The sequence below is a fragment of the Bos javanicus genome, chromosome 19 (assembly GCF_032452875.1).
Source record: "Bos javanicus breed banteng chromosome 19, ARS-OSU_banteng_1.0, whole genome shotgun sequence".
NCBI classification, from domain to species: domain Eukaryota; kingdom Metazoa; phylum Chordata; class Mammalia; order Artiodactyla; family Bovidae; genus Bos; species Bos javanicus.
In genome coordinates this window covers 2245610-2273360 of record NC_083886.1, presented here as the reverse complement: position 1 = coordinate 2273360, position 27751 = coordinate 2245610, and the positions used below count along the sequence as shown (strand labels likewise).

General features: G+C 37.6%; 1 protein-coding gene across 1 annotated transcript in view; it reads left to right on the top strand.

Moving 5' to 3' along the window:
- CA10 (carbonic anhydrase 10) overlaps window positions 1–27751 on the top strand; it is an 843529-nt gene that overhangs the window by 327155 nt on the left and 488623 nt on the right. The window contains exon 3 of the mRNA XM_061389988.1: window positions 23383–23525. Coding sequence (XP_061245972.1) covers window positions 23383–23525 — 143 coding nt within the window. The remainder of the gene's footprint in view (window positions 1–23382; window positions 23526–27751) is intronic.

Sequence of the window (27751 nt, the reverse complement as noted above, 5' to 3'; positions counted from 1 at the left end):
GGAAACATGAAAGAACTCAAATAGCCAAAGCAATCTTGATAAAGAAAAATGGAGCTGGAGGAATCAACCTTACTGACTTCAGATAAATACTGTAAAGCTCCTATCACCAAGATAGTATGATACTGGCACACAAAAAGGAATATAGACCAATGGAACAAGATAGAAAGTGCAGAGATAAACCCATGCTACTATGGACAACTTAACATTTGACAAAATATTGAAGAATATACAATGGAGATAAGACAAACTCTTCCTTAAGTGATGCTGGGAAAAATAGAAGCTACATGTAAAAGAATGAAACTAGAACACCTCCTAATACCATACACAAAAATAAACTCAAAATGGATTAAAGATTAAATATAAGGCTAGATACTGTAAAACTCCTAGAATATAGGCAGCACACTCCTTTATGTAAATCACAGAAAGATCCTCCATGACCCACTTCCTAGAATAATGGAAATGAAAACAAACAAAAACACAAAAAACAAATAAACAAGTGGGACTGAATTAAACATAAAAGGTTTTGCGCCACAAACGAAACTATAAACAATGTGAATAGACAACCCTCAGAATCAGTTCAGTTCAGTCACCCAGTCATATCTGACTCTTTGTGACCCCATGGACTGCAGCACGCCAGGCCTTCCTGTCCATCACCAACTCCCAGAGTTTACTCAAACTCGTGTCCATTGAGGCGGTGATGCCATCCAACCATCTCATCTGTCGTCCCCTTCTCCTCCTGCCCCCAATCCCTCCCAGCATCAGGGTCTTTTCAAATGAGTCAGCTCTTCACATGAGGTGGCCAAAGTATTGGAGTTTCAGCTTCAGCATCAGTCCTTCTAATGAACACCCAGGACTGATCTCCTTTGGATCTCCTTTCTGTCCAAAGGACTCTCAAGAGTCTTCTCCAACACCACAGTTCAAAAGCATCAATTCTTCAGTGCTCAGTTTTCATTATTGTCCAACTCTCACATCCATACATGACTACTGGAAAAAATATAGCTTTGACTAGATGGACCTTTGTTGGCAAAGTAATGTCTCTGGTTTTTAATATGCTGTCTAAGTTGGTCCTAGCTTTTCTTCCAAGGAGCAAGCGTCTTTTAATTTCATGGCTGCAGTCACCATCCGCAGTGATTTGGAGCTGAAAAAAATAAAATCTGTCACTGTTTCCATTGCTTCCCCATCTATTTCCCATGAAGTGATGGGACTCGATGCCATGATCTTAGGTTTCTGAATGTTGAATTTTAAGCCAACTGTTTTACTCCCCTTTTTCACCTTCATCAATAGGCTCTTTAGTTCTTAACTTTCTGCCATAGGCTGTGGCAGAATGGGAGAATATAATAGCAAATGAAACATCTGATAAAGGGTTAATCTCCAAAATACATAAGCAGCTCATGCAGCTCAATACCAGACAAACAACCCAGTTAAAAAAATCAATAGAAGACCTAAACAGACATTTCTCCAAAGAAGTCATACATATGGCTAATACGCACATGAAAATATGCTCAATATTGTCAGTATTAGAGAAATACAAGTCAAGATTTCTATGAGGTATTACCTCACACCAGTCAGAATGGCCATGATCAATAAATCTGGAGACAGTAAATGTTGGAGAGTGTGTGGTGAAAACTGAATGCTGTTACCCTTTTCGTGGGAATGTAAACTGATACAGCCACTATGGAAAACAGTATGGAGATTCCTTAAAAAGCTAGGAATAAAACTGCCATATGACCCAACAGTTCCACTACTTGGCATACACCCTGGGGAAATCATTATTGAAAAAGATGCATGTAACCCAATTTTCATTGCAGCACTATTTACTGTAGCTAGGATATGGAAGCAACCTTTCTGTCCATCAACAGATGAATGGATAAAGAAGATGTAGTACAAATATTCAATGGAATATTACTCAGTCATATAAAGGTACACATTTGGATCAGTTTCAATGAAATGGATGAACCTAGACCCTATTATACAGAGTGAAGTAAGTCAGAAAGAGAAAAACAAATGTCGTATTTCAATACACATATATAGAATCTAGTAAGACTGTACTGATGAATCTATTTGCAAGGAAGCAATGGGATGAGATGCAGACATAGAGAACAGACTTGTGAACACAGTGGAGGAAGGAGAGAAGGGACAAATTGAAAGTGTACCATTGAAACATATACATTACCATATATAAAATGTATAGCCACTGGGGATTTGCTATATGATGTAGCGAGCTCAAGCCTGTGCTCTGTGAAAACCTAAAGGGGTGGGACATGGGACAGAAGTTCAAGAAGGAGGGGACATATATACACCTATAGATGATTCATGTTGATGTTTGGCAGAAATCAACACAATATTGTAAAACAACTTTCCTTCAATAAAAAATAAATAAATTTACTCAAAATACAGAGAAAAAGAAGCTGTGGTACATGTATGCAATGGACTATTTATTACTCAGCCATAAAAAAGAATGAATTTATGCCATTTGCAGCAACAGGAATATACCTAGAGATGGTTATGCTGAGTGAAGTAACTCAGAGAAAGACAAACATAAAATTATACAGATTTTTAAAAATAAATGTACAAATGAACTTATTTGCAAAACAGTGGGACACAAAACAAACTTATGGTTACCAGGGGGAAAAGAGAGGAGGGATGATTTGGGATATTGGGATTGATATATACAGAGTACTATATCTAAAATAGATAAAAAATAATAGCATACTGTACAGTACGAGGAACTCTATTCGATACTCTAATAACCTGTATGGGAAAAGAATCTAAAAAACAGAGTTATATGTATAATTGATTCACTTTGTTGTATACCTGAAACTAACATAATAATATAAATCAAGTTTACTCCAATAAAATTATTAAAAAAAATTCTAGAGAGATTTAATCTTGATCACTTCATGAATTATATTTTATAGGCCTAGGCCCTGTAAACAGGTGCTGTGCTATGTCTAAGTTTCTGATCTTGAGGTGCTTACTTCTACTTAGTAAATTATATTAATAAATTTACAAAACATTGAACAATATAACCATGTATAATTAAATGTGAAATCATGTGGCATCTTACCAGCTTCTCTAGAAATCTAGAGTGATGACTGAACCAGTAAAGGATGATTTATGGAAGAACTAGAATTCAAATTAGCAATTGTAGAATGTATATGATTTGATCAGAGAAGCTCAAGAGACAAAGAATAAAAATGTGAAACCTAAAGACTCAAACTTATAGACCTGTAGAACAGAACAGCAGCTGAAGAATGGGGACATGTCTGGCTATTTGCGCCCCAATGGCCTGCAGCATGCCAGGCTTCCCTGTCCTTCACTATCTCCCAGAGTTCACTCAAACTCATGTTCATTGAATCAGTGATGCCATCCAACCATCTCATTCTCTGTCATCCCCTTCTCCTTCTGCCTTCAATCTTTCCAAGCATCAGGATCTTTTCCAATGAGTTGGCTCTTTGCATCAGATTGCCAAAATACTGGAGTTTCAGCTTTAGTATCAGTCCTTCCAATGAATATTCAGGGATGATTTCCTTTAGGATTGATTGATTTAATATCCTGGCTGTTCAAAGGACTCTCAAAAGTTTTATCCAACACCACAGTTGGAAGGCATCAGTTTTTCAGTGCAAAGCTTTCTTGCTGGTCCAGGTTTCACATCTGTACATGATTACTGGAAAAACCTTAACTTTGTCTATATGGACATTTGTCAGCAAAATGATATCTCTGCTTTTTAGTATGCTGCCTAGGTTTGCCATAACATTTATTTGAAGGAGGAAGCATCTTTTAATTTCATGGCAGCGTCCACAGTGATTTTGGTGCCCAAGAAAATTAGGTATGTCACTGTTTTCATTCTTTTACCATCTATTTGCCTTTAAGTGATGGGACAAGAGTCCATAATCTTAGCTTTTTGAATATTGAGTTTTAAGCCAGCTTTTTCACTCTTCTCTTTCACCTTCACCTCTTTAGTTCTTCACTTTCTGCCAGAGAGGTGGTGTCATTGGCATATCTGAGGGTTTTGATATTTCTCTTAGAAATTTTGATTCCAGCTTGAGCTACATCCATCCTGGACTTGCTTGGTGTACTCTCCATATAAGTTAAATAAGTAGGATGACAGTACACAGCTTTGGCACCCTCCTTTCCCAGTTGTGAACCAGTCCATAGTTCCACATACAGTTCTAACTATTGCTTCTGTACCTGCATACAGGTTTCTCAGGTGACAGGTAAAATGGTCCAGTATTCTCATCTCTTTAATTATTTTCCACAGTTTGTTGTGATCCACATGGTTAAAGGCTTTAGTATAGTCGTTGAAACAGAGGTAGATGTTTTCTTGAATTCCAGTGTTTTTTCTATGTTGCAACAGATATTGGGAATTTGACCTCGGGTTCCTCTGCCTTTTCTAAATCGAACTTGTACATCTAGAAGTTCTTGTCTCACATATCGTTGAAGCCTATCTTGAAGGTTTTTGACCATTGCCTTGCTACCATGTGAAATGAGTGCAATTCTGTGGTGGTTTGAACATTCTTTGGCATTGCCTTTCTTTGGAATTGGAATGAAAACTGACCTTTTCTAGTCCTGTGGCCACTGCTGGGTTTTTCAAATTTCCTACAAATTTCCTGAATACAGTACTTCAACAGCATCATCATTAGGATCTGAAGTAGCTCAGCTGGAATTCCATCACCTCCACTAAGGCCCACTTGACTTCACATTCCAGGATGTCCAGCCCTAGGTGAGTGATCACACTGTGGCTATCTGGGTCATTAAGATGTTCTCTGTATAGTTCTTTTGTGTATTCTTGCCACCTCTTCTTAATATCTTCTGTTTCTGTTGCATCCATATCATTTCTGTCCTTTATTGTGTCCATTTTTTGCATGAAATGTTACCTTGGTATCTTTCTAATTTTCTTCGAGAGATCTTGTCTGTTCCATTCTATTCCTTTTCTCTATTTCTTTGCACTGTTCACTTCAGAAGCCTTTCTTATCTCTCCTTGCTGTTCTTTGGAGCTCTGCATTCAGATCAGTTTATCTTTCCTTTTTTTTTTTTTCCTTTGCCTTTCACATCTCTTATTTTCTCAACTATAGTAAGACCTACTCAGACAACCATTGAGTCTTTCTGCATTTCGTTTTCTTGGGGCTGGTTTTGATCACCACTTTCTGTACAATGTTGCAAACCTCCATCCATATTTCTTCTGGCACTCTGTCTATCAGATCTATTCCCTTGAATCTACTTGTCACTTCCACTGTATAACCATAAGGAATTTGATTTAAGTCAACCTAAATGGCCCAGTGTTTTTCCCTACTTTATTTAAGTCTGAATTTGGCAATAAGTTCATGATCTGAGTGACAGTAAGCTCTCAGTCTTCTTTTTGCTGACTGTATAGAGCTTTTCCATTTTAAGCTTCAAAAAATATAATCTGATTTCAGTGTTGACCATCTGGTGATGTCCATGTGTAGAGTCATCTCTTGTGTTATTGGAAGAGAGTGTTTGATATGACCAGGGCATTCTCTTGGTAACGCTCTATTAGCTTTTGCCCTGCATCATTCTGTACTCCAAGGCCAAACTTGCCTTCCTTGACTTTCTCCTTTTGAATTCCAGTCCCCTATGATGAAAAGGACAATTTTTTTGGTGTTAGTTCTAGAATATCTTCTAGGTCTGCTTAGAACTATTCAACTTCCTATTCCTTGGCACTAGTGGTTGGGTCATAAACTTGGATTACTGTGATGCTGAATGTTTGCCTTTGAAATGAACCAAGATCATTTTGTCTTTTTTTTTTTTTTGAGATTGTACCCAAGTTCTGAATTTCAGGCTCTTTTGCTGACTATGAGGGGTACTCCAATTTGTGTAAGTGATTCTTGCTCACAGTATTGGACATAATGTTCATATGCTTTAAATTTGCCCATTCACATCCACTTTCATTCACTGATGACTAATGTCAAAATTCACTCTTGCCATCTTCTATTTGACCACTTCCAATTTACCTTGATTCATGAACCTAACATTCCAGGTTCTTTGTAATATTGTTCCTTACATCCTCAGAGTTTACTTTCACCACCAGATGCATCCACAACTGGCTGTTTCTGCTTTGGCTCAGCCTCTTCATTCCTTCTTGAGATATTTGTCTGCTCTTCTCTAGTAGCATGTAAGACACATATTGACCTGGAGGTTTGTCTTTTAGTGTCGTATCTTTACGTTTTTATGCTGTGCATTGGGTCCTCAAGGCAAAAATGTGGAATTTGCTTGCCATTCTCTTATCCAATATGCCACATTTTGTCAGAACTCTCTATCATGACCCATCTATCTTGGGTGACCCTACACAGCATGGCTCATAGTTTCATTAAGTTACATATAGCTGTGAACCATGTGATCATTTTTTTTTTTTTTTTTGGTGATTGTGGTTTTCATTCTCTCTGCCCTATTAAGTAGTTGTTGAATTGTTGTGTGTGCCAAGCATTGGAATGGGAACTGAGAGTGTAATGATGGCACAGAATCAGAGTTCTAGAGCTAAAGGCAACAGTAATATTATATTAATCTTATTGTGTACTAAATTCTGTTGTGAATCACAGATTTAGCCCATTTTCCAGTCATGGTTCTTCCTTGTATGCTCAGCTCTCATGCCATTTGTGATGTGGAACATTCCCTGGAGTTGGGGAATTTATAAGGAATTATTGCAAAAAGTAAAGTACACGGCATTGGGAATCTGGATTAGGCTAATGGTACCTAGGTTGGACAAGAATCATTCCAAAGTGGAGAACTCACCCAGATTTGATCTTTGATAAGATTGTTGGGGATGATAGAGATCTATAGCTAGTGAAATGCCTGCATGTTTTCTTGCTTGCTAATAAGAAGCATGGTGATCAAGAGTCAAATAGGAATGTTAAGAAGAGAAGTTAAACGTGTTGGTAGAAGTCACTATGTTATAGAAGCTAAATCTAGAATCTCAACAGAAAATACACGCAGGCTTATTGAACATTCCATCCCAGTGCAGAACTGGGAAAAGACCGACAGATCATTTGTGTGTTTCTGTTCCCTGTTTAGTGACTGATTCTACTGTATTTGGGTCTCAGGATTCAGTGGTGGCATGAAGATTAATTTTCCTGATGCATTATGAAGATAATAAAGCCCTTACTTTTGCAAATGGTAAAGAAAATGCCTTAAATACCTGCCAAAGTCAAGACAGACTGAAACTGCTTGAGATTTCTGTAAGATAATGTGAATGTGAACACACTAAATTGCAAATGACTACTCATCTTCACACGCATCTGGGCAGCAGAGCTCTCACAATTTGCCAACTTTTGACATGTGTATAATAGGTAACTTTATGCATACATAAAGACAGAGTGAGAATTAGAAGGAGAGAAAGTCTACAATATGGATATGGATATAGGGCACTCAACTAGATATAGGTAAAGGACACTGTATTCTGAGATATCCACATGTTTTGCAGGATTTTAAGTGTTTCACCAGATGTTTGAATTTATATGGAATAGTTGTCCAACAGCATGTTGGTAAATTTTTCAGAATTTAGAGTAGTTAAGTTTCTAGAATCACTAATTATAGCAAGTTTCCCTGGAACATTTATGGTCCTTTAAAGGTAGCAGGGGAAAAGAGAGCAGAAAGCCTGATCTCATAAATGGTCTTAAATTTTACTATGCTTAAAACAATATGGCACTAACATATGAATATAAATATAGTTTGGATAATCCAGAAAAATTGGAAAAATCTAATGTAATGTATATGGAAACTTAATATGTGATAAAAGTAACACTCAATTTGGTCACAAATGATCATTTATTTAATTAATAATAATGGCTTATTCACTTTATATCTGGGAAAAATCTTAAACCCCTGTGTCATAGTATAAGATAAAATTGTAGAAATTATAACAATAAAATATTTTTAACATTTAGAAAAATGCTTATACTAGTTTGCATTCCCACTGAGTGTAAGAGGGTTTCCTTTTCCCCACACCCTCTCCAGCGTTTATTGCTTGTATACTTTTGGATCACAGCCATTCTGACTGGTGTGAAATGGTACCTAATTGTGGTTTTGATTTGCATTTCTCTGATAATGAGTGATGTTGAGCATCTTTACCTCAGTGTTCATTGCAGTACTGTTTATAATAGCCAGGACATGGAAACAACCTAGATGTCCATCAGCAGATGAATGGATAAGAAAGCTGTGGTATATATACACAATGGAGTATTACTCAGCCATTAAAAAGAATACATTTGAATCAGTTCTAATGAGGTGGATGAAACTGGAGCCTATTATACAGAGTGAAGTAAGCCAGAAAGAAAAACACCAATACAGTATACTAATGCATATATAGATGGAATTTAGAAAGATGGTAACGATAACCCTATATGCGAGAGAGCAAAAGAGATACAGATATATAGAACAGTCTTTTGGACTCTGTGGGAGAGGGAGAGGGTGGGATGATTTGGGAGAATGGCATTGAAACATGTGTAATATCATATATGAAATGAATCACCAGTCCAAGTTCGATGCATGATACTGGTGGCTTGGGGCTGGTGCACTGGGATGACCCAGAGGGATGGTAAAGGGAGGGAGGAAAGAGCGGGGTTCGGGATGGGGAACACGTGTATACCTGTGGTGGAATCATGTTGATGTATGGTAAAACCAATACAATATTGTAAAGTAATTAACCTCCATTTAAATACATCAATTTATATTAAAAAATAAAAATAAAACAAAAAAATAAATAAGAATCAATCAAAAACAAAAAAGAAAAATGCTTATATACTCTAGTTGATTATGCAATATGAAATAATACAGAAAACACAGAATCTTATTCACAAATAGATGGATAATCCAACCATATAAAATTTTAAAAATCCCTAGATAACCAAATTAGGAATAGGCTAGGAGAAAATATTTATAGCATGTGATAGAGGTCTATTATTTCTACAATCCAAATGATAGGTAAAAATCACATAAAAGCATAAATAGTCCAGAGAAAAATACATGAAGAATATGATCAAAAGAGAAATGAAAATAGTTAATGAGCATATGACAAGATACTCATCCTGGGCAGTAGTTAAGGAAAGCAAATTAAATCAGTGAAATTCCATGCTTCCTGTTAGATTGCCACAACAAAATAAACAAACAAATAGAGCCTATTATACAGAGTGATGGAGAAGGAAATGGCACCCCACTCCAGTACTCTTGCCTGGAAAATCCCATGGATGGAGGAGCCTGGTAGGCTGCAGTCCATGGGGTTGCTATGAGTCAGACACGGCTGAGCGACTTCACTTTCACTTTTCACTTTCATGCACTGGAGAAGGAAATGGCAACCTACTCCAGTGTTCTTGCCTGGAGAATCCCAGGGACAGGGGAGCCTGGTGGGCTGCCATCTCTGGGGTCGCACAGAGTTGGACACGACTGAAGCGACTTAGCAGCAGCAGCAGCATACAAAGTGAAGTAAATCAGAAAGAGAAAGACAAATATCATGGTATATTAACACACATATATGGAATCTAGAAAAATAGTACTGAGGATCTTACCTCAGTTCAGTTCAGTAGCTCAGTCGTGTCCGACTCTTTGCGACCTCATTCATTGCAGCACACCAGGCCTCCCTGTCCATCACCAACTCCCGGAGTTCCCTCAAACTCATGTCCATCGAGTCGGTGATGCAACCCAGCCATCTAATTCTCTGTTGTCCCTTTCTCCTCCTGCCCCCAATCCCTCCCAGCATCAGGGTCTTCTGCAATGGGTCAACTCTTCGCATGAGGTGGCCAAAGTATTGGAGTTTCAGCTTTAGCATCATTCCTTCCAAAGAACACTCAGGACTGATCTCCTTCAGAATTGACTGGTTGGATCTCCTTGCAGCCCAAGGGACTCTCAAGAGTCTTCTCGAACACCACAGTTCAAAAGCATCAATTATTTGGCACTCAGCTTTCTTCAACAGTCCAACTCTCACATCCATACATGACTACTGGAAAAACCATAGCCTTGACTAGATGGACCTTTGCTTGCAAAGTAATGTCTCAGCTTTTTAGTATGCTGTCTAGGTTGGTCATAACTTTCCTTCCAAGGAGTAAGTGTCTTTTAATTTAATGGCTGCAATCACCATCTGCAGTGATTTTGGAGCCCCCTAAAATAAAGTCTGACACTGTTTCCACTTTTTCCCCATCTATTTGCCATGAAGTGATAGGACCAGATGCCATGATCTTCATTTTCTGAATGTTGAGCTTTAAGCCAACTTTTTCACTCTCCTCTTTCACTTTCATCAAGAGGCTTTTTAGTTCCTATTCACGTTCTGCCATAAGGGTGGTGTCATCTGGGATCTTACTTAAAGCGCAGCAAAGGAGAGGGGCGAGGAGAGGGTGCGATGATTTGAGAGACAATAATTAAACGTACACATTACCATATGTAAAATAGATAGCCAGTGGGAGTTGGATGTATGATGCAGGGAACCCAAAGTAGGTGCTCGGTGACAACCTAGAGGGTTGAGATTGGGAGCGTCTTGGGATGGAGGTTTAAGAGGGAGGGGACATATGTATACCTATGGCCAATTCATGTTAATGTATGACAAAAATCATCACAATATTATAAAGTAATTTTCCTCTAGTTAAAGTTTTGTTTTGTTTTGTTTTAAAGAAGAAAAAAATGCAACTCCCCCCCCCAAAAAAAAATAAAATAAAATAAACAAGCAAATAGCATTTAGGGTCATGGAGATTATGGGGAAATGTAGATGATAGGAACACAAGTATTCATAGACACTGCCAGTATTTTTTAAAGTTATGAGGTAACATCTATTAAAATAAAGCATGTGCATACTTTAGGAAAATATTGAAGGCAAAAGAAGAAGGGAGTGACACAACATGAGATGGTTCGATAGCATCAGTGTCTCATTGGACGTGAATTTGAGCTGACTCCAGGAGATATGGAGGACACAGGAGCCTGATGTGCTGCAGTCCATGGAGTCACAAGGAGTCAGACATGACTTAGCAACTGAATAACAACAACATACTTTGACTAAAAAATACTACTAATATGAAAAGTATATTTGAAGGTATTTATTGCAGCATTAATTTTCATAGTAAAATAAAATTGAACTAATCTTACTGTCTTTCATCTATGAAATGGGTTTAGAAAAGTAAGGTATATTCAACCTGTAGCTTTACACATGGATGAGTAACTCTGTAGCTCTTACACATGGAGGACATGTATACTGTTGCTTGAAGCAAAATGTTTTTTTATAAGTGGAAATTCTCCATATGTATATGTATTTGAATGTGTTTGTATGAGCATGGTGAAAGATGTTAAATTATTCACACTAATTACCTCAGGATTGACATTGGAAGAAAGAAGAGGGAGATGATTATCTGTTTTATACACCTGTGTATTGTTTCACATGTTACTACACAAGCATTACTTTGGTTCCTTTGTCTGTCTGGTTATTTCTTTATCTTAGACAAAAGAACTAATCTCAAAGTCTAGTCCCTCTGCTTACTGGATTGCAAAAGGGAATGACAACCCACTCCAATATTCTTGCCTGGGAAATCCCATGGGCAGAGGAGCCTGGTTGGCTACAGTCCATGGGATCACAAAAGAGTTGGACAGAATTAAATAACAGCAGCATCTACTTTCTGGCTAAATGGTCTTGGAAAGTCACATAACCACTTTAAGTCTTATTTTTTCTCATCTGAAAAATAGCAATCATATTATCTCATAGAATTGTGGGGAGGATTAAGCAAAATAAGATTTTTCTGTGGGGAGGATTAAGGAAAATAAGATATACCTAATTCCTAGCACAGAGCTAGGAAAACTCCCCTCTTCCTTTTACTTAACTCTCTGTTGATGTGTTTTCAGGGATGCAAGCCAGTTACCATATTATAACTAATTTCAATGAATGGTTGAAGCCACTGTGCAAACAAATTGTTCAACAAATGCTAAAGCTAAATTAAAATTATTTTCTTTGGTGATAAAACCATTTAGGATAACCTATATCACTGTTCACTCCCTTCATTCATCTAGACATTAAGAGTTGTAATAATTAATTTCATATGGCCCATCAAAAGTATGAAATTAAGTGACCAATCCTATGACCCACACTGGTTCCTTCTCTGAATTCAGGTTGGGTTGTGTGGGGGCCTGAAAGCTTCCTCTCTTCCCCACCAGCTGTTAAGGATATGGTAGCTCATGGTCTTTCTCCTATACAATAAAAAAAAAACTCTCCAAGTTGGAGAAGTCAGATGATTCAATGGCTTAAAATCTCCCTGCATAATAGTTATTCAAATTCCAGCAATAATTTCTCTCAGTTTCTAAGAAAACTTTCATCTTTTAACTAGTATAAGACTTGCATGGCTTGCAGCTTCTATTCATACATTTGGATGAATCCAAATGTCTCTTCTGCTAGAAAGGCTAATGCCGAACTTTAGGGAAGGAGCAGAGTCAGTTTACTCCCCTGTCTCTATTTAGATTTTAATATTCACGTGCCTAATTATAACATATTTTATTATAACATGATTTGTTAGCTTGCCTGTCTTCCCACCATTAAAGGTCTCCATTAGAGTAGGGGCATTAAAAAAAACAAAAAACAAACAAACAAACAAAAAAACAAAAACTGGCTCATTGGAGATGTTCCATAATTTTTAGATGAATACCATTTTAAATGAATGGTATTGAGTAGAATATTTCCAACACTTTAGAGACTCCCAAATTAGAGAAAGGGAAGCCCTAGTTAGAAGCCCTCCATGTAATTTGCATCAGCATCCCAACAGTGGAGAAGAGACCAGTAGCAACGGAATTATTCAAAGCCAGTTCCCCTCATTATATAAATCTAAAATATGAAGCAGCCAACACCTGTAGCAGTGAGCATTTCAAACATGCTTATTAATAGTGGCTCAAAATGGAGATTTACTACAGTTAAGAATAAGGAGAGGGACCATAAATCAGCTCGAGGAAAAAGCAAAGAAAAATTCTTATTTAAAATATATGCATATGCTTTATAATCCTAAAATGGAGATTGCTGTATTGAAATGGAGCCTTTATTTGTAAGATTGAATTCACTGAAAATGTTTTATGCCAGTATTCATTTTTCCAAATTTCATTTGCTTTCCTTTGGCTGAAAAGTTGAGGACTTAGTTTATTGCTTGAAAGCAGAAGAAGGTTTTCTTAGTTGAATCTCTTCATCCCTTGCTTCAAATGATTACTTGTAATGCTCTATTTGGCTTATGGGAAAATGCTGCTTTATGGGCACATATGTTGAAGAAAAGTGTTTTTAAAACATTCAATTAGTGTGCCTTCAAGTTAAAATTAAAAAAAAAAAAGTGATAGGATTAAATTCTCATAAAAACCCAACTGTTGCTTAGAAACCAATTATTTTCCTATTCGAAACTACTCCAAGGGTCATCAAGCTCACTCTTGGTTGTATTCCAACCAAGGTAGATACATGTGTTTACTTCATAAATCAGACCATAACACTCCCTTGGCCCAAATTCTTGGTTGCTTTCTAATACAAATCCCTGTCCCTGGTAAAATGCAAATCCCTGTCCCCAGTCTCCCCGGCAAAACTCATCTCATCTTATTTTTCTTCTCATCTGGCTCATAAAGTTCAGATTAACTGACTTCCTCTCCACTGCTTGAACACATGAGTCTCTTCTCTGCTAAGACCTGTACCTCTCCTCTGCCTTGAACACCCTCTCCCCTGCCATTCTTCGAAGAGTAACTGCTCTCAGTCCTTTGAGAGTCTGTTAGATGTAACTTCCAAAGAAATTATTTCTTACCATTCTATCTAGGTTATCTACCCATCCATACTATATTCTATAATTCATAACTGTTTTGTTTCTAGAACATACTTACAAGTAGTTCTTATTACATGTATATGCATATATAAACTTGGAGATAAACAATAAGATGAACAATATCTCCCATATTCCTCACTAGATGGCAGGATCATGAGAGCAGGAACCATATCTGTTTTATTTATTGCTGACTACCCAGAAATTATGACATTGCCTGGCATATAGCATAGGTCCTCAGTAAATATTTGCTGCAGGAATTCTCAGTATCAAGCCTAATGCTTGGCACATAATAGGTTGCCAATAAACACTTTTCAGTTGAGTCTGTTTTGTTTCCATAGAATTTAGTGAGTCCCATAAATTCCATAAATTAATTCCAACTGCCAAACTCCCTATCATAACAGCAGGGTCTCTGGAAATTCTGCTGAAATGACAAATGACAATTCAGGACAGATGAATAAGGAGGATGCCTAAAAGCTCAATCTGAGTTTAGAGATTCTTTTCTAGGATAAAAATGCCACCAAGATAAATTTTAACTCTATCAGAATTAATCCCTCTAGTTCATTGTTCTCTCAAACTATTTCTTTCTAGTGGGAGACTTTTGGTTTTATCTGGGAGTTACCATGATGTGTTAATAAACTAACTTGAGCTTTTTGTTTTACTTGTTTTGGAAAAGCAGCTGATAGGTTTCACTTTGAGTTTTCCAAGACTCATGCTTTAAGCAGCTGAGATCACAGTCACTGCACATCCTGTATAGCTCACTAGATCCAGAGCCAAGAGACTATTGGAATTTGTAGTTTATGATACAACGACAGCATTAACACAGGGAAATGTTTTGGCAAGATAACAAATAGCTGTGATGAAGCAGTTAAGTTCCATTTGTTTAGGCTCTGTGAAAATTAATTTGCAAAGCTTTCTAAGTCTGGTGTGTGTTCTAGTTTATATGTAAATTAAAAGATTGTGTGAAAAGGATTCTAGAGATGATGCCATTCAGACATTTCAGACAAGTTGTCCACTAATTAATTTTCACTCTATTTTACTTTATTTACATTCACATTTTCCTCAAAAGTAAGTTGTATCAGTCAGGCTAGAAAATGCCACCTCCATAGCCAACAAGCCATAATGACTGATGCTTTTTTAAAAAGGGCAGAAGACATACAGATGTCTAACAAACACATGAAAAGATGCTCAACATCGATCAATATCAAATAAATGCAAATCAAAACCACAATGAGGTACCATTTCACGCCAGTCAGAATGGCTGCTATCCAAAAGTCTACCTAATACAATTATGTAAAGTTTAAAAAAAAAAAAAAAAGTCTACAAGCAATAAATTCTGGAGAGGGTGTGGAGAAAAGGGAACCCTCTTAGACTGTTGGTGGGAATGCAAACTAGTATAGCCACTATGGAGAACAGTGTTGCTGCTAAGTCACTTCAGTCGTGTCCGACTCTGTGCAACACCATAGACGGCAGCCCACCAGGCTCCCCTATCCCTGGGATTCTCCAGGCAAGAACACTGGAGTGGGTTGCTATTTCCTTCTCCAATGCATGACAGTGTGGAGATTCCTTAAAAAACTGGAAATAGAACTGCCTTATGACCCAGCAATCCCACTGCTGGGCATACACACTGAGGAAACCAGAATCGAAAGAGACACATGTACCCCAATGTTTATCACAACACTGTTTATAATAGCCAGGACATGGAAGCAACCTAGATGTCTATCAGCAGATGAATGGATAAGCAAGCTGTGGTGCATATACACAATGGAGTATTATTCAGCCATTAAAAAGAATACATTTGAATCAGTTCTAATGAGGTGGATGAAACTGGAGCCTATTATACAGAGTGAAGTAAGCTGGAAAGAAAAACACCAATACAGTATACTAACGCATATATATGGAATTTAGAAAGAAGGTAACAATAACCCTGTATGCGAGGAAGCAAAAGAGACACAGATGTATAGAACAGTCTTTTGGACTCTGTGGGAGAGGGCAAGGATGGGATGATTTGGGAGAATGACATTGAAACATGTAAAATAGCATATGTGAAACAAATCTCCAATCCAGGTTTGATGCATGATACAGAGTGCTTGGGACTGGTGCACTGGGACGGTCCAGAGGGATGGGATAGGGAGGGAGGTGGGAGGGGGGTTCAGGATGGGGAACACGTGTGCACTCATGGCAGATTCAAGTCAACGTATGGCAAAACCAATACAATATTGTAAAATAAAATTAATTTAAAAATAACTAACAAAATAAAAAATGGCAGAAAATTAAAATTTTTACTGGGACAACCATGGGAGTTAGAAAAATAATTCAGCAGTGATTCTTTAAATTTGGGAATAGAAACTCTCCTAGCATTCTACAAAGACACTTCTCTTTCCAAGGGTAATATCAGGTGTTTATAAACCTGAAGGATCAAAAATATGGAGCATAGTTAAGTATTAAAAGTCTGGGGATAACTGAGAGCTCTGCACAAATCCATAGAGGGAGAGTTTCTTACTCTGAATCTTGAAGCCTTAGTTCATTTGCCCAGATTTGCTCTGCAGGTAAAATCCACAGGCTCATTCCATGGCAGAAAGTGAAGAAGAACTAAAGAGCCTCTTGATGAAAGTGCAAGAGGAGAGTGAAAAAGTTGGCTTAAAGCTCAACATTCAGAAAACTAAGATCATGGCATCCAGTCCCATCACTTCATGGCAAATAGATGGGGAAGCAGTGGAAACAGTGGCTGACTTTATTTTTCTGGACTCCAAAATCACTGCAGATGGTGATTGCAGCCATGAAATTAAAAGACGTTTACTCCTTGGAAGAAAAGTTATGACCAACCTAGACAGCATACTAAAAAGCTGAGACATTACTTTGTCAACAAAGATCCATCTAGTCAAGGCTATAGTTTATCCAGTAGTTTTGTATGGATGTGAGAGTTGGACTATAAAGAAAGCTGAGCACTGAAGAATTGATGCTTTTGAACTGTGGTTTTGGAGAAGCCTCTTGAGAGTCCCTTGGACTGTAAAGAGATCCAACCAGTCCTTCCTAAAGGAGATCAGTCCTGGGTGTTCATTGGAAGGACTGATATTGAAGCTGAAACTCCAATACTGTGGCCACCTGATGCAAAGAGCTGACTCATTTGAAAAGACCCTGATACTGGGAAAGATTGAGGACAGGAGGAGAAGGGGACAACAGAGGATGAGATAGTTGGATGGCATCACCGACTCATTGCACATGAGTGTGGGTGGACTCTGGCAGTTGGTGATTGACAGGGAGGCCTGGCTTGCTATGGTTCATGGGGTAGCAAAGAGTCAGACACTACTGAGCAACTGGACTGAATAAGTATGGGCACCCCTTGTTCTGTTTTCACAGCCTTCCTCTTATAGCATTTCCCTAGAACCTAGATTAACACCACATTTGTAGACCTATTCTAGGTCCTTTTTTCACCTGAGGTCCCTGGACTGGTTTGACCCATTAATTATGTCTCAACACATACAGTGATTCTAAGAGCACTGACTTCTTTCATCAGTCCAGCTCTTCATGAGCAGTCATCCCCATTAGGTCTTCTTGGGGCCCTGAAGATTAAACACACCTTTTCTTACATGAAACAAAAGCTTATTCTACCCACCTACAGTAGAATGGTTTTCTAAAGTCCTAAACTTTTTTGGAATGATTGATATGTAAAGCAACTGATTTGAACTTTTGCACTTTAAATTGATTTCAACTGGAGTCTAGACATTAATGTTCCTCTTGCTTTACCAAAAAAGAAATGGCAGCAAAAGTTTTACAATGGCCACAACAACAACTTAACACTGAAACCCTGATTCTGATAATCTGCTCATGTATGAAAACTGCTAGGTACCAAGGGATTTCAAGCAGTTTGAGTCTTGAGACCTGAGTACTGATGCTTACTCTGTCCTTCCCTACCTCTCCCTGGCTGTTTGGTTTTGAGCTGAGGACATTCTCTCCCCTCATGGCTTTCATTCCATTGTAGCCATTTAGATTAGATGACCTCTAAGGCGGCTTTGGTTTCTGAAAGATCATTAATTTCTGGCTAACTTAGAATGAGTAATCCAATGGTGAATAAACTTTGATTCCCTTTCAGAAATGAAGATAATGGTACACTTGAACAAAACAGAGTGATTCTCAATTGTCTAAGCATGTAGTTAGAACAAGACAAACAGGCTTTAGCAGTTCAGTGGATGTATAAAACCCTGAAACTTTTTGTCATAAAGAATGCCATGCCCAATTTAAAAGCAAATCAGATGTTCGTATAAAACTTCCACTGTTTGTGTTTTTATAGGGGTATTTTTGGGGTGTGAAGTTTATTAATGAAACACAGTAGCATGGTATATTTCTCCATATATTAGTGCCCTCTTTGATTTCCTTCACCAGTGGAGAAATATACCGTGTTCATGGAGCAGAAGAATCAATATGGTGAAAATGAGTATATTACCCAAAGCAATCTATAGATTCAATGCAATCCCTATCAAGTTACCAACGGTATTTTTCACAGAGCTAGAACAAATAATTTCACAATTTGTATGGAAATACAAAGAAAACCTCTGATAGTCAAAGCAATCTTGAGAAAGAAGAATGGAACTGGAGGAATCAACCTACGTGACTTCAGGCTCTACTACAAAGCCACAGTCATCAAGACAGTATGGTACTGGCACAAAGACACAAATATAGATCAATGGAACAAAATAGAAATCCCAGAGATAAATCCTCACACCTATGGACACCTTGTCTTTGACAAAGGAGGCAAGTATATACAATGGAGAAAAGACAATCTCTTTAACAAGTGGTAAAACTGGTCAGCCACTTGTAAAAGAATTAAACTAGAACACTTTCTAAAACCATACACAAAAATAAACTCAAAATGGATTAAAGATCTAAACATAAGACCAGAAACCGTACAACTGCTAGAGGAGAACATAGGCAAAACACTCTCCGACATAAATCACAGCATAATCCTCTATGACCTACCTCCCAGAATATAGCAAATAAAAGCAAAAATAAACAAATGGGACCTAATTAAACTTAAAAGCTTCTACACAACAAAGGAAACTATAAGCAAGGTGAAAAGACAGCCTTCAGAATGGTAGAAAATAATAGCAACTGAAGCAATGGACAAAGAATTAATCTAAAAAATATACAAGCAACCCCTGCAGCTCAATTCCAGAAAAATAAACCACCCAAACAAAACATGGGCCAAAGAACTAAACAGACATTTTTCCAAAGAAGACATACAGATGGCTAACAAACACATGAAAAGAGGCTCAACATCACTCAATATCAAAGAAATGCAAATCAAAACCACAATGAGTTACCATTTCTTGCCAGTCAGAATGGCTGCTATCCAAAAGTCTACAAGCAATAAATGTTGGAGAGGGTGTGGAGAAAAGGGAACCCCCTTAGACTGTTGGTGGATATGCAAACTAGTACAGCCACTATGGAGAACAGTTTGGAGATTCCTTAAAAAACTGGAAATAGAACTGCCTTATGACCCAGCAATCCCACTGCTGGGCATACACACCGAGGAAACCAGAATTGAAAGAGACATGTGTACCCCAATGTTCATCGCAGTACTGTTTATAATAGCCAGGACATGGAAGCAACCTAGATGCCCATCAGCAGACGAATGGATAAGAAAGCAATGGTACATATACACAATGGAGTATTACTCAGCCATTAAAAAGAATACATTTGAATCAGTTCTAAAGAGGTAGATAAAACTGGGGCCTGTTATACAGAGTGAAGTAAGCCGGAAAGAAAAATACCAATACAGTATACTAACACATATGTATGGAATTTAGAAAGACGATAATGATAACCCTGTATGCCGAGGCAGCAAAAGAGACACAGATGTGTAGAACAGTCTTTTGTACTCTGTGGGAGAGGGCGAGGATGGGATAATTTGGGAGAATGACATTGAAACATGTATAATATCATATGTGAAATGAATCTCTAGTCCAGGTCCAATGCGTTATACAGGGTGCTCACGGCTGGTGCCCTGGGATGACCCAGAGGGATGGGATGGGGAGGGAGGTGGTAGAGGGGTTCAGGATGGGGAACACGTGTGTACCTGTGGAGGATTCATGTTGATGTATGGCAAAACCAATACAATATTGTAAAATAATTAGCCTCCAATTAAAATAAATTTAAAAAAAAAAAAAAAGAAAGAAACACAGTAACATCTGCCCATCCACACTGCCATAAAAAAGCAGCACAATGCATTTATGGGGTTGGATTCTTTTTGTTAATAATTTTCATGAGAGTATTGAAAATGCAATATGTACCAGCTGTTACTATGTTGATCACACACATCTGCCTTCCAAGGAAGATTCCTAAGACATCATAGGAAAGGGAATTGTATTAGTTTCCTGTTGTGGTTCTGACAAATTATAGCAACTTAGTGACATAAAACAACACAAATGTATTATCTTAAAGTTCTGGAGGTGAGAAGTGTGAAATGAGTCTCAGTGTCATCAGGCTAGTCAGCATTCCTTTTGGAGTCTCTAGATGAAGAATCTGTTGCTTTGCCCATTCCAGCTTGTAGAGGCCAACTGTGTTCATTGGCTCATGTTTCTTACTCCTCTCCTGACCTCTCTGACCTCTCTTTCCATCCTTAAATATTTTCTCTTTATCTGTGACCTTTCTACACCTCTCTCTGAAAATAGACTGTTGTTATTTTGTTGGGCCCAGATAATCCATATAATCTATGCATCTCAAGATGCTTATTAGTAATAATTTATAATTGATTAATTAGTTTTAGTAATTTCTTCCCAGTATATTTTACAACATAAGGTGACACATTCACAGGTTCTGGGGTTTGGATGTGGACATCTTTGGAGGAGTCTATTATTCAGCCTATGTCTGAGGCCAGAGATACCAACAAAAGCCCAAGTAAATGACTATCTAAGGTAACACAGCTAATTTGTGGCAGTGCCATGAATATATCCCCAGGATCCTCACATCGGCCCTGTTTATGTACATCACTGACGAAAACAGGTAGGAATATGCATTGATGGAGGCTTTATTTTTATAATAATCTTGAAATGATTGAGAAATAAATATAAAATTCAGTGAATTTAAAAGAGCATTTTAAGAGATGATAGTTTATATTTTTTCAAACATATTTTTAATGCAAGAGCTTCCTTAAAATTTTAATTTTGCTGGGTCACGGTACCTTCTAATAATAAAGTGACTTGCAGTGATAACATAACTTAAATAATGATGGGAAATGAAAGTTCTAAGGAACAACATGTACATATTCTCCTATCTACTTCTTCCCCTCCTTGTCCTTCTCTTTCTCCTTCTGAAACTGGTCATTGCTGCCATTTTGAAAATCTGTTATAACTGGAAAGTTAATTCAAACTTTTTAAACTGAAGGGAATGGAGCTGCCAGAGGCTTATTACCATGGGTTTATACAAATTAAGTTATTTGCCATATTTCACAATAAAGTCCACCTAATTTTGATGTTGACACATTCTTCTAAGGCTCTAAGGAAATTGTCTTTATCTCTTCTCCCACTTCTACACAATAATTGCTGTACCAGTTAAAAGGGTTATAGAATTTTGAATTTAGATGAGATTAGACATATTGTCCAGCCCAATACTTGTCTCTTTCACAGTATCTTTGGCAGATATTTGCCATATTCCTCTCTTGCCTGTTTTCTTCACCCATGGCATGGGAAGGAATGATGACTGCTGTAAATTAAAAGCTGTATTTAGTTTGAGTTCCTGAGAAAGTAGGTATTTTTGAGAGGGTTGTGGCTCTATATTATTTAATTTTTTTTTTATTTTTAAAAGAAAATCCATCCTGAACCCTCCTCCCTCCTCCCTCCCCATACCATCCCTCTGGGTCGTCCCAGTGTACCAGTCCCAAGCATCCAGCATCGTGCATTGAACCTGGACTGGCATCTCATTTCATACATGACATTTCACATGTTTCAATGCCATTCTCCCAAATCTTGCCACCCTCTCCCTCTCCCACAGAGTCCATAAGCCTGTTCTATACATCAGTGTCTCTTTTGCTGTCTCATATACAGGGTTATCGTTACCATCTTTCTAAATTCCATATATATGCATTAGTATACTGTATTGGTGTTTGTCCTTCTGGCCTACTTCACTCTGTATAATAGGCTCCAGTTTCATCCACCTCATTAGAACTGATTCAAATGTATTCTTTTTAATGGCTGAGTAATATATTGTTAGGCTCATGTTCTTTACTTCCTCTGCTGCAGGCTTTGGTGCTCCTCTTCTAGAGTTTTATACACACGTGACTTAATTGCATACTGTTCCCTACCCCCAGTGCAGTAATTGTTCTTACATGTATCTGCCTTCAAAATTCAACCTAACCCAGCAATGGACATGCAATAATAGTTCACTGTACTGCTGATGGATGTGATAGATGGATGAATGAATGATAACCATATAATGTCAGAGGCATGACACAGGGATCCAAAGAGATACTAAGGGGGCAGGGAAAGGTTGAAGTAACAGCTTCTGATCGTCACTGATATAAAATTAGTAGGCTAGCTACACTACTATTCTGCTAACTTTCTTAAAGAGAGTAAAATATTACTGGAAATAGGACAGAAATTTATTTAATAGATTCTTTAATATGACACTGAAAATAAGTGGATGGTTTCCTTTCAGATATTTCCATTCAGCACTCAATTCCATCCTTATCTGCTTATCAATGAACACATCCTTCAGCTGCTGTTACATTAAGTCAAGTTGCCAAGCTGTTGTTTGGCATTGATTGCATGCATGCATGCTCAGTTGCTTAGTTGTAGCTGATTCTTTTCGACCCTATGGACTGTACCCTGCCAGTCTCCTCCCTCCATGGGATCCTCCAGGCAAGAATACTGGAGTGGGTTGCCATCTTCTTCTCCAGGGGATCTTCCTCATCCAGGAGTTGAACCTGAGTCCCTGCATTGGCAAGTGGATTCTTTACCACTGAGCTACCTGGGAAGCCCACTGATATTGGGGGGTTCATAAAATAATCACTCCCTCAGTTTGGTCTTGACAGCATATAGAATAATGCCTTGTATATGTTGAATGCTTTCTAGGACAAGGTTGATTCCTATATCATTCCTGTCAAACAAAGAAGCAAAGTATCAGCTAGGAGTTGCTAAATATTTAGTACACCTCAATATGACCAGTGGAGAAGGAAATGGCAACTCACTCCAGTGTTCTTGCCTGGAGAATCCCAGGGACGACGGAGCCTGGTGGGCTGCCGTCTATGGGGTCGCACAGAGTCGGACACGACTGAAGCGACTTAGGAAAAAAAACATATATCTATGAACAGGTGATGTGGCTGGTCTATGCCATCTTCTTATTAAGGTATTAATTTTGACTGTACCCATCAAAGAGGCCACAGGATAAACGGGTCTGAAATAAGAATCTCTGATCTTAAGATATCATTAAGGTAAGACTTAGAGAAGTTGACCAAGATTCAGGCTAGGAAACTGCCATAATGACACCCAAGGATGTCTATGGGTGGGAAACATTGTACGGCTCTCTGATTTTATGACTTTCGTGCCATAGTTCTTATTACATTGTTTCCCCAGCCTTCCACCCAGCTTGATTCTACTTTTTTTTTTTTTTTTTTTCCTGTTTCTAGTTCCTTCTTTCTGGGGATTGGTGAACTCAGCTTGGAATCTTTGCTCTGTGGGGAAACGGCAGTCACCAGTCAACATAGAGACTAGCCATATGATCTTCGATCCCTTTCTAACACCCCTTCGCATCAACACTGGGGGCAGGAAGGTAAGTAGCCATGTTGCTTCCATTGTGAAGTTGAGGAAGGGGAGATGTTGATTCTGAAAGCCAAACTTCTAGTCCTTGATCTCTGTGATGAGTCTGTCTTTCCACCCAGGAGTAATATCACAGACTTCAGGTCTATTGCTAACAAATATGTCTTAATCATGCTTTTTCTCTCTACACAGTCAATTTCCATGTTTCTTATTACTTCTTTGTACTCCCTGGATATTTCCTGAAGTCCTATCCCTTGGAAGCCCATGAAGGAAAGTCAGAAAACAGTATTTGCTGCCACTAAATATCATGCTGGGAAATTCTTCCACTCAGAAACCTCTTTACTGGGGCTTCTTTTAACCTCAACAAAGTGAAAATCTTTTTATCAAAAGTAAAATCATACATTTATCATCCTGTAAGGAAAAACAAACAACCACCACCTTAGGTGGTTTATGAGAAAATCAATAATTAATCTTACTGGGGCTTCCTGGCTAAGAATCCTAGCTTGTGCATAGAAATGCTGAACTATGATTCCCATTCTCATACCAACATCCCTCCTTTCCTCCCCCCTACCTCCCCCCCTCCACGATAAGCTTCACCTTTGTTTGTAGAAGAGTATAATGTCCATGGAGTCTTTTCATCACAGGAATCTAGCATTTCTTTTGTTACCTTTTACTGTTGAGTAGGTTGCTGAAGGTGGAAAGAAAAAAAAAAAAAAACTACAGAAAATTATGTTTGAAGGTGACTTAGCTGTTGTGAACTCAAGAGAAATGGAAAATCATTTATGTATAAGAAACTGAGGTTAAAATTATGGATAACTTTTGCTATTGCTAGTAACTGATTTTCCAGGGTTTGGGCTCCTTGGGGTCTGATTTCTACACCCCTTATGCAGTCGGTTCACCTTGATTACCACAAGTTTGTAAGCAATCTTTTTGCTTTCTGACATTTTTTTTTTCTTGTCATGTAGTTTTCACACATATACAGAAAAGTCAAATGGCCCATCAAAATGCTGTTAGCAACTTTGATTCAGGTCACAAAGCAAGTTTTAAAAGATCTTCTTGTGATTGATACTATTTAGCTAAGTAGAGTTTGTATGCTGTTTTAAATATGACTTAGGAAGCATTTTTATAAAAAGGTCCTATAAAAAGGATCTTATTTCATGTAGTTTATTGTTCTGATTCTTTAAAAAACTAACCTGCCTTAGTTATTCTTCCATTCGCAGTTTTATTTTTGCAAACCCTAAGGGGAACTTGAATTGGGTGCAATATATACCTTTCTCTAAAAAGTTGATCATTCAAGTCATTGTAACCATGTATAGGTTCCCTGACCAGTATATTAAAAAAGGCAATTTTGAGTATTCAATCATTCTTTCTTTCTTGAAGAGGGTGATTGAGGGAATAACTGTACCCCAGGCAAAGTGAAAATTTTAAAAATGTAACCAAACACACACACAAAGTAGACAGAAGGTTGGTACCTGAATTCCAGGATTACCTGAAAGATGGTGAGAAAGGCTGAAGAACAGAGACTGAAGAGGAGTGAATGAGGAGATAAGTATGAAATGAATGGATAAGAAAGCTGTGGTACATATACACAATGGAGTATTACTCAGCCATTAAAAAGAATACATTTGAATCAGTTCTAATGAGATGGTTGAAACTGGAACCTATTATACAGAGTGAAGTAAGCCAGAAAGAAAAACACCAATACAGTATACTAATGCATATATATGGAATTTAGAAAGATGGTAACAATAACCCTGTGTATGAGACTGCAAAAGAGATACCGATGTATAGATCAGTCTTATGGACTCTGTGGGAGAGGGAGAGGGTGGGGAGATTTGGGAGAATAGCATTGAAACATGTATAATATCATGTATGAAACGAGTTGCCAGTCCAGGTTCGATGCACGGTACTGGATGCTTGGGGCTAGTGTACTGGGACGACCCAGAGGGAGGGTAGGGGAGGGAGGAGGGAGGAGGGTTCAGGATGGGGAACGCGGGTATACCTGTGGCGGATTCATTTCGATATTTGGCAAAACTAATACAATATTGTAAAGTTTAAAAATAAAATAAAATTAAAAAAAAAAAAAAGAAAGAGTAATGTGAGGTGAGATCCTCATGCCATGTTAAATAAATGGATTTTTTCATAAGGGTATGCAAGGATTTAAAGCATTATTGGGTAGATGGTACATAGGGACAGGAATAGAATAGGAATTAAGCTAACACAAATAGTGAATATGTAAGTTTCATTTTTCATCATACCATCTTAGAGGAAAACCTTAATGTGAGAGAAATTAAAAAACAAAACAAAATTAAGACAACTTCTCTCTAAAATGTATTGGAGAAAAAGAGAATGAGAGATAGCTGGAGTTGAAAATCATTCATAAATTATGTTGCTTTTCAGTGTTTTTTGTTATTATGTGATTTTTAAAATATATTTTCAATTTAGTGAAGTGTTCCTGATCCAAGTTAACTTTTAAATGCATTAGAGTTTGGAATTTTTGAAATATTTACTTTTGATGGTGTTAATTTTATATCTGACATGATTTGTGTTGTCAGCTGTTAGAAGAGCTGAGAACTGTCTGATGATATCCTTTGCATTTGTGAAAGGCCAAAAATAAAATATAAATGGTAGTTGGATATACTAATGGGTAATAAAATACCTGAACTTGATAGACAATAGTTAAATCATGCTTGTAGTCTTTTAAGAGATGCTACTTACTGAATTGGGGCTTATTTTGGAAGTGAAGTTTCAAATCAGTGGCTCTGAATTTAGATTTTCCTCAAAGAAACGTGTATCTAACACAAAAGGTTTAAAAACCTCCCTGCAAGATTGGGAGGTGTCCTAGAAGTTGGGAAGGCTGCAACATTTTGAAGTCTAAGATCAGCTGGGTATCAACGTGGAAAATCCATCCCAGTCATCATGTGTTTTATTTGACACTTTTATCCACAAGCATCATTCTTTTTCATGTTTAAATGAACTGGATTTACAAAGCCATGAAGCCGCTTTGATGCAGTACCTGACTGTGTTACTATATTTGTTTGAACATATTTGACCTGGTATAAGGCTCAGATGATGAATTACAGGTTTTATTTGTTTGTTTTTCTGCTTTTTGTTTTCATTTTGTTTTTTGTTAGGGCTGAAATTCAATGTGAACACAGGAATGCAAAGAGTAATAATAGATGAAAATCAAGGTATAATCATGCCTTGATACAATAAAAGGTATTTATGATATGTGAAAAATGATTGCTTTTACCTTTCAAGTTGCTTATTTACAATGGTAGTTTTTAAGCAAAGGTACTTTTTATTCCAGTTGTTCATATCTGACACATAGGACTCTTATGGACAAAATCCAAAATAAGCATGCTTTCAAACAATACTCACACATGTTTGCATTGCATATGCATATAAGAATCCTATTTTTGGGAGAAATGTTGCCAAGATGGAGGAATAGGAAGACCCTGAGCTTACCTCTTCTCATGGGCACACCAAAGTTACAATTACAGAGCAACTATCAACAAGAACCTCAAGACTAGCTGAAAGATTTTCCATAACTGAAGATATAAAGAAAGAGCTACAATGAAATGGGTATGAGGAGTGGAGACATAATATAGTCAAGACCCATTCCCCTTTCTAGGCAACCCATAAACAGGAGAACAATAACAAATGCAGAGCTTCTCCAAGGAAAAAGAGGTCCAAGCCACACATTAAGCTCACCAACTAAGGTGTCCTGTACCAAGAAGATGAGCTCCAAGAATGTCTGGCTGTGAAGGTCAACAAAGTAGTTGGCCCTGACACAACAGACAGTGCCACATAGAGGGCACTCTTAGAGCATATAGCTCTGCTGACCAGAAGAGAATGTGTTCATAGGTTCCATAGAATATCTCCTACATGAGTCCACTTCTCCAAAATCAGGTAAAGTAACCAAATTGTCTAACACTAGAAATAAATACAGAAAATAGGCAATATGAGGAAATAGAAATATGTATCAAAGAGGGAACAAGACAAAATCTCAGGAAAAATGTTTACAAAATGGAGATAAGCAGTCTACAGCCATGGAGATACTCAGTGAACTCAGGAGAAGAAAGGAAGAATACAGTGAGAAATGTAACAGAATTAGAAAATATAAAGAACCAAATAGAACTAAAATTTAATTTAAAAATACAATTTAAAAACGATTAAATTTAAAAATCAACTTAAACTTAAAAATGAGTGCGGTAAGCCAGAAAGAAAAACACCAAT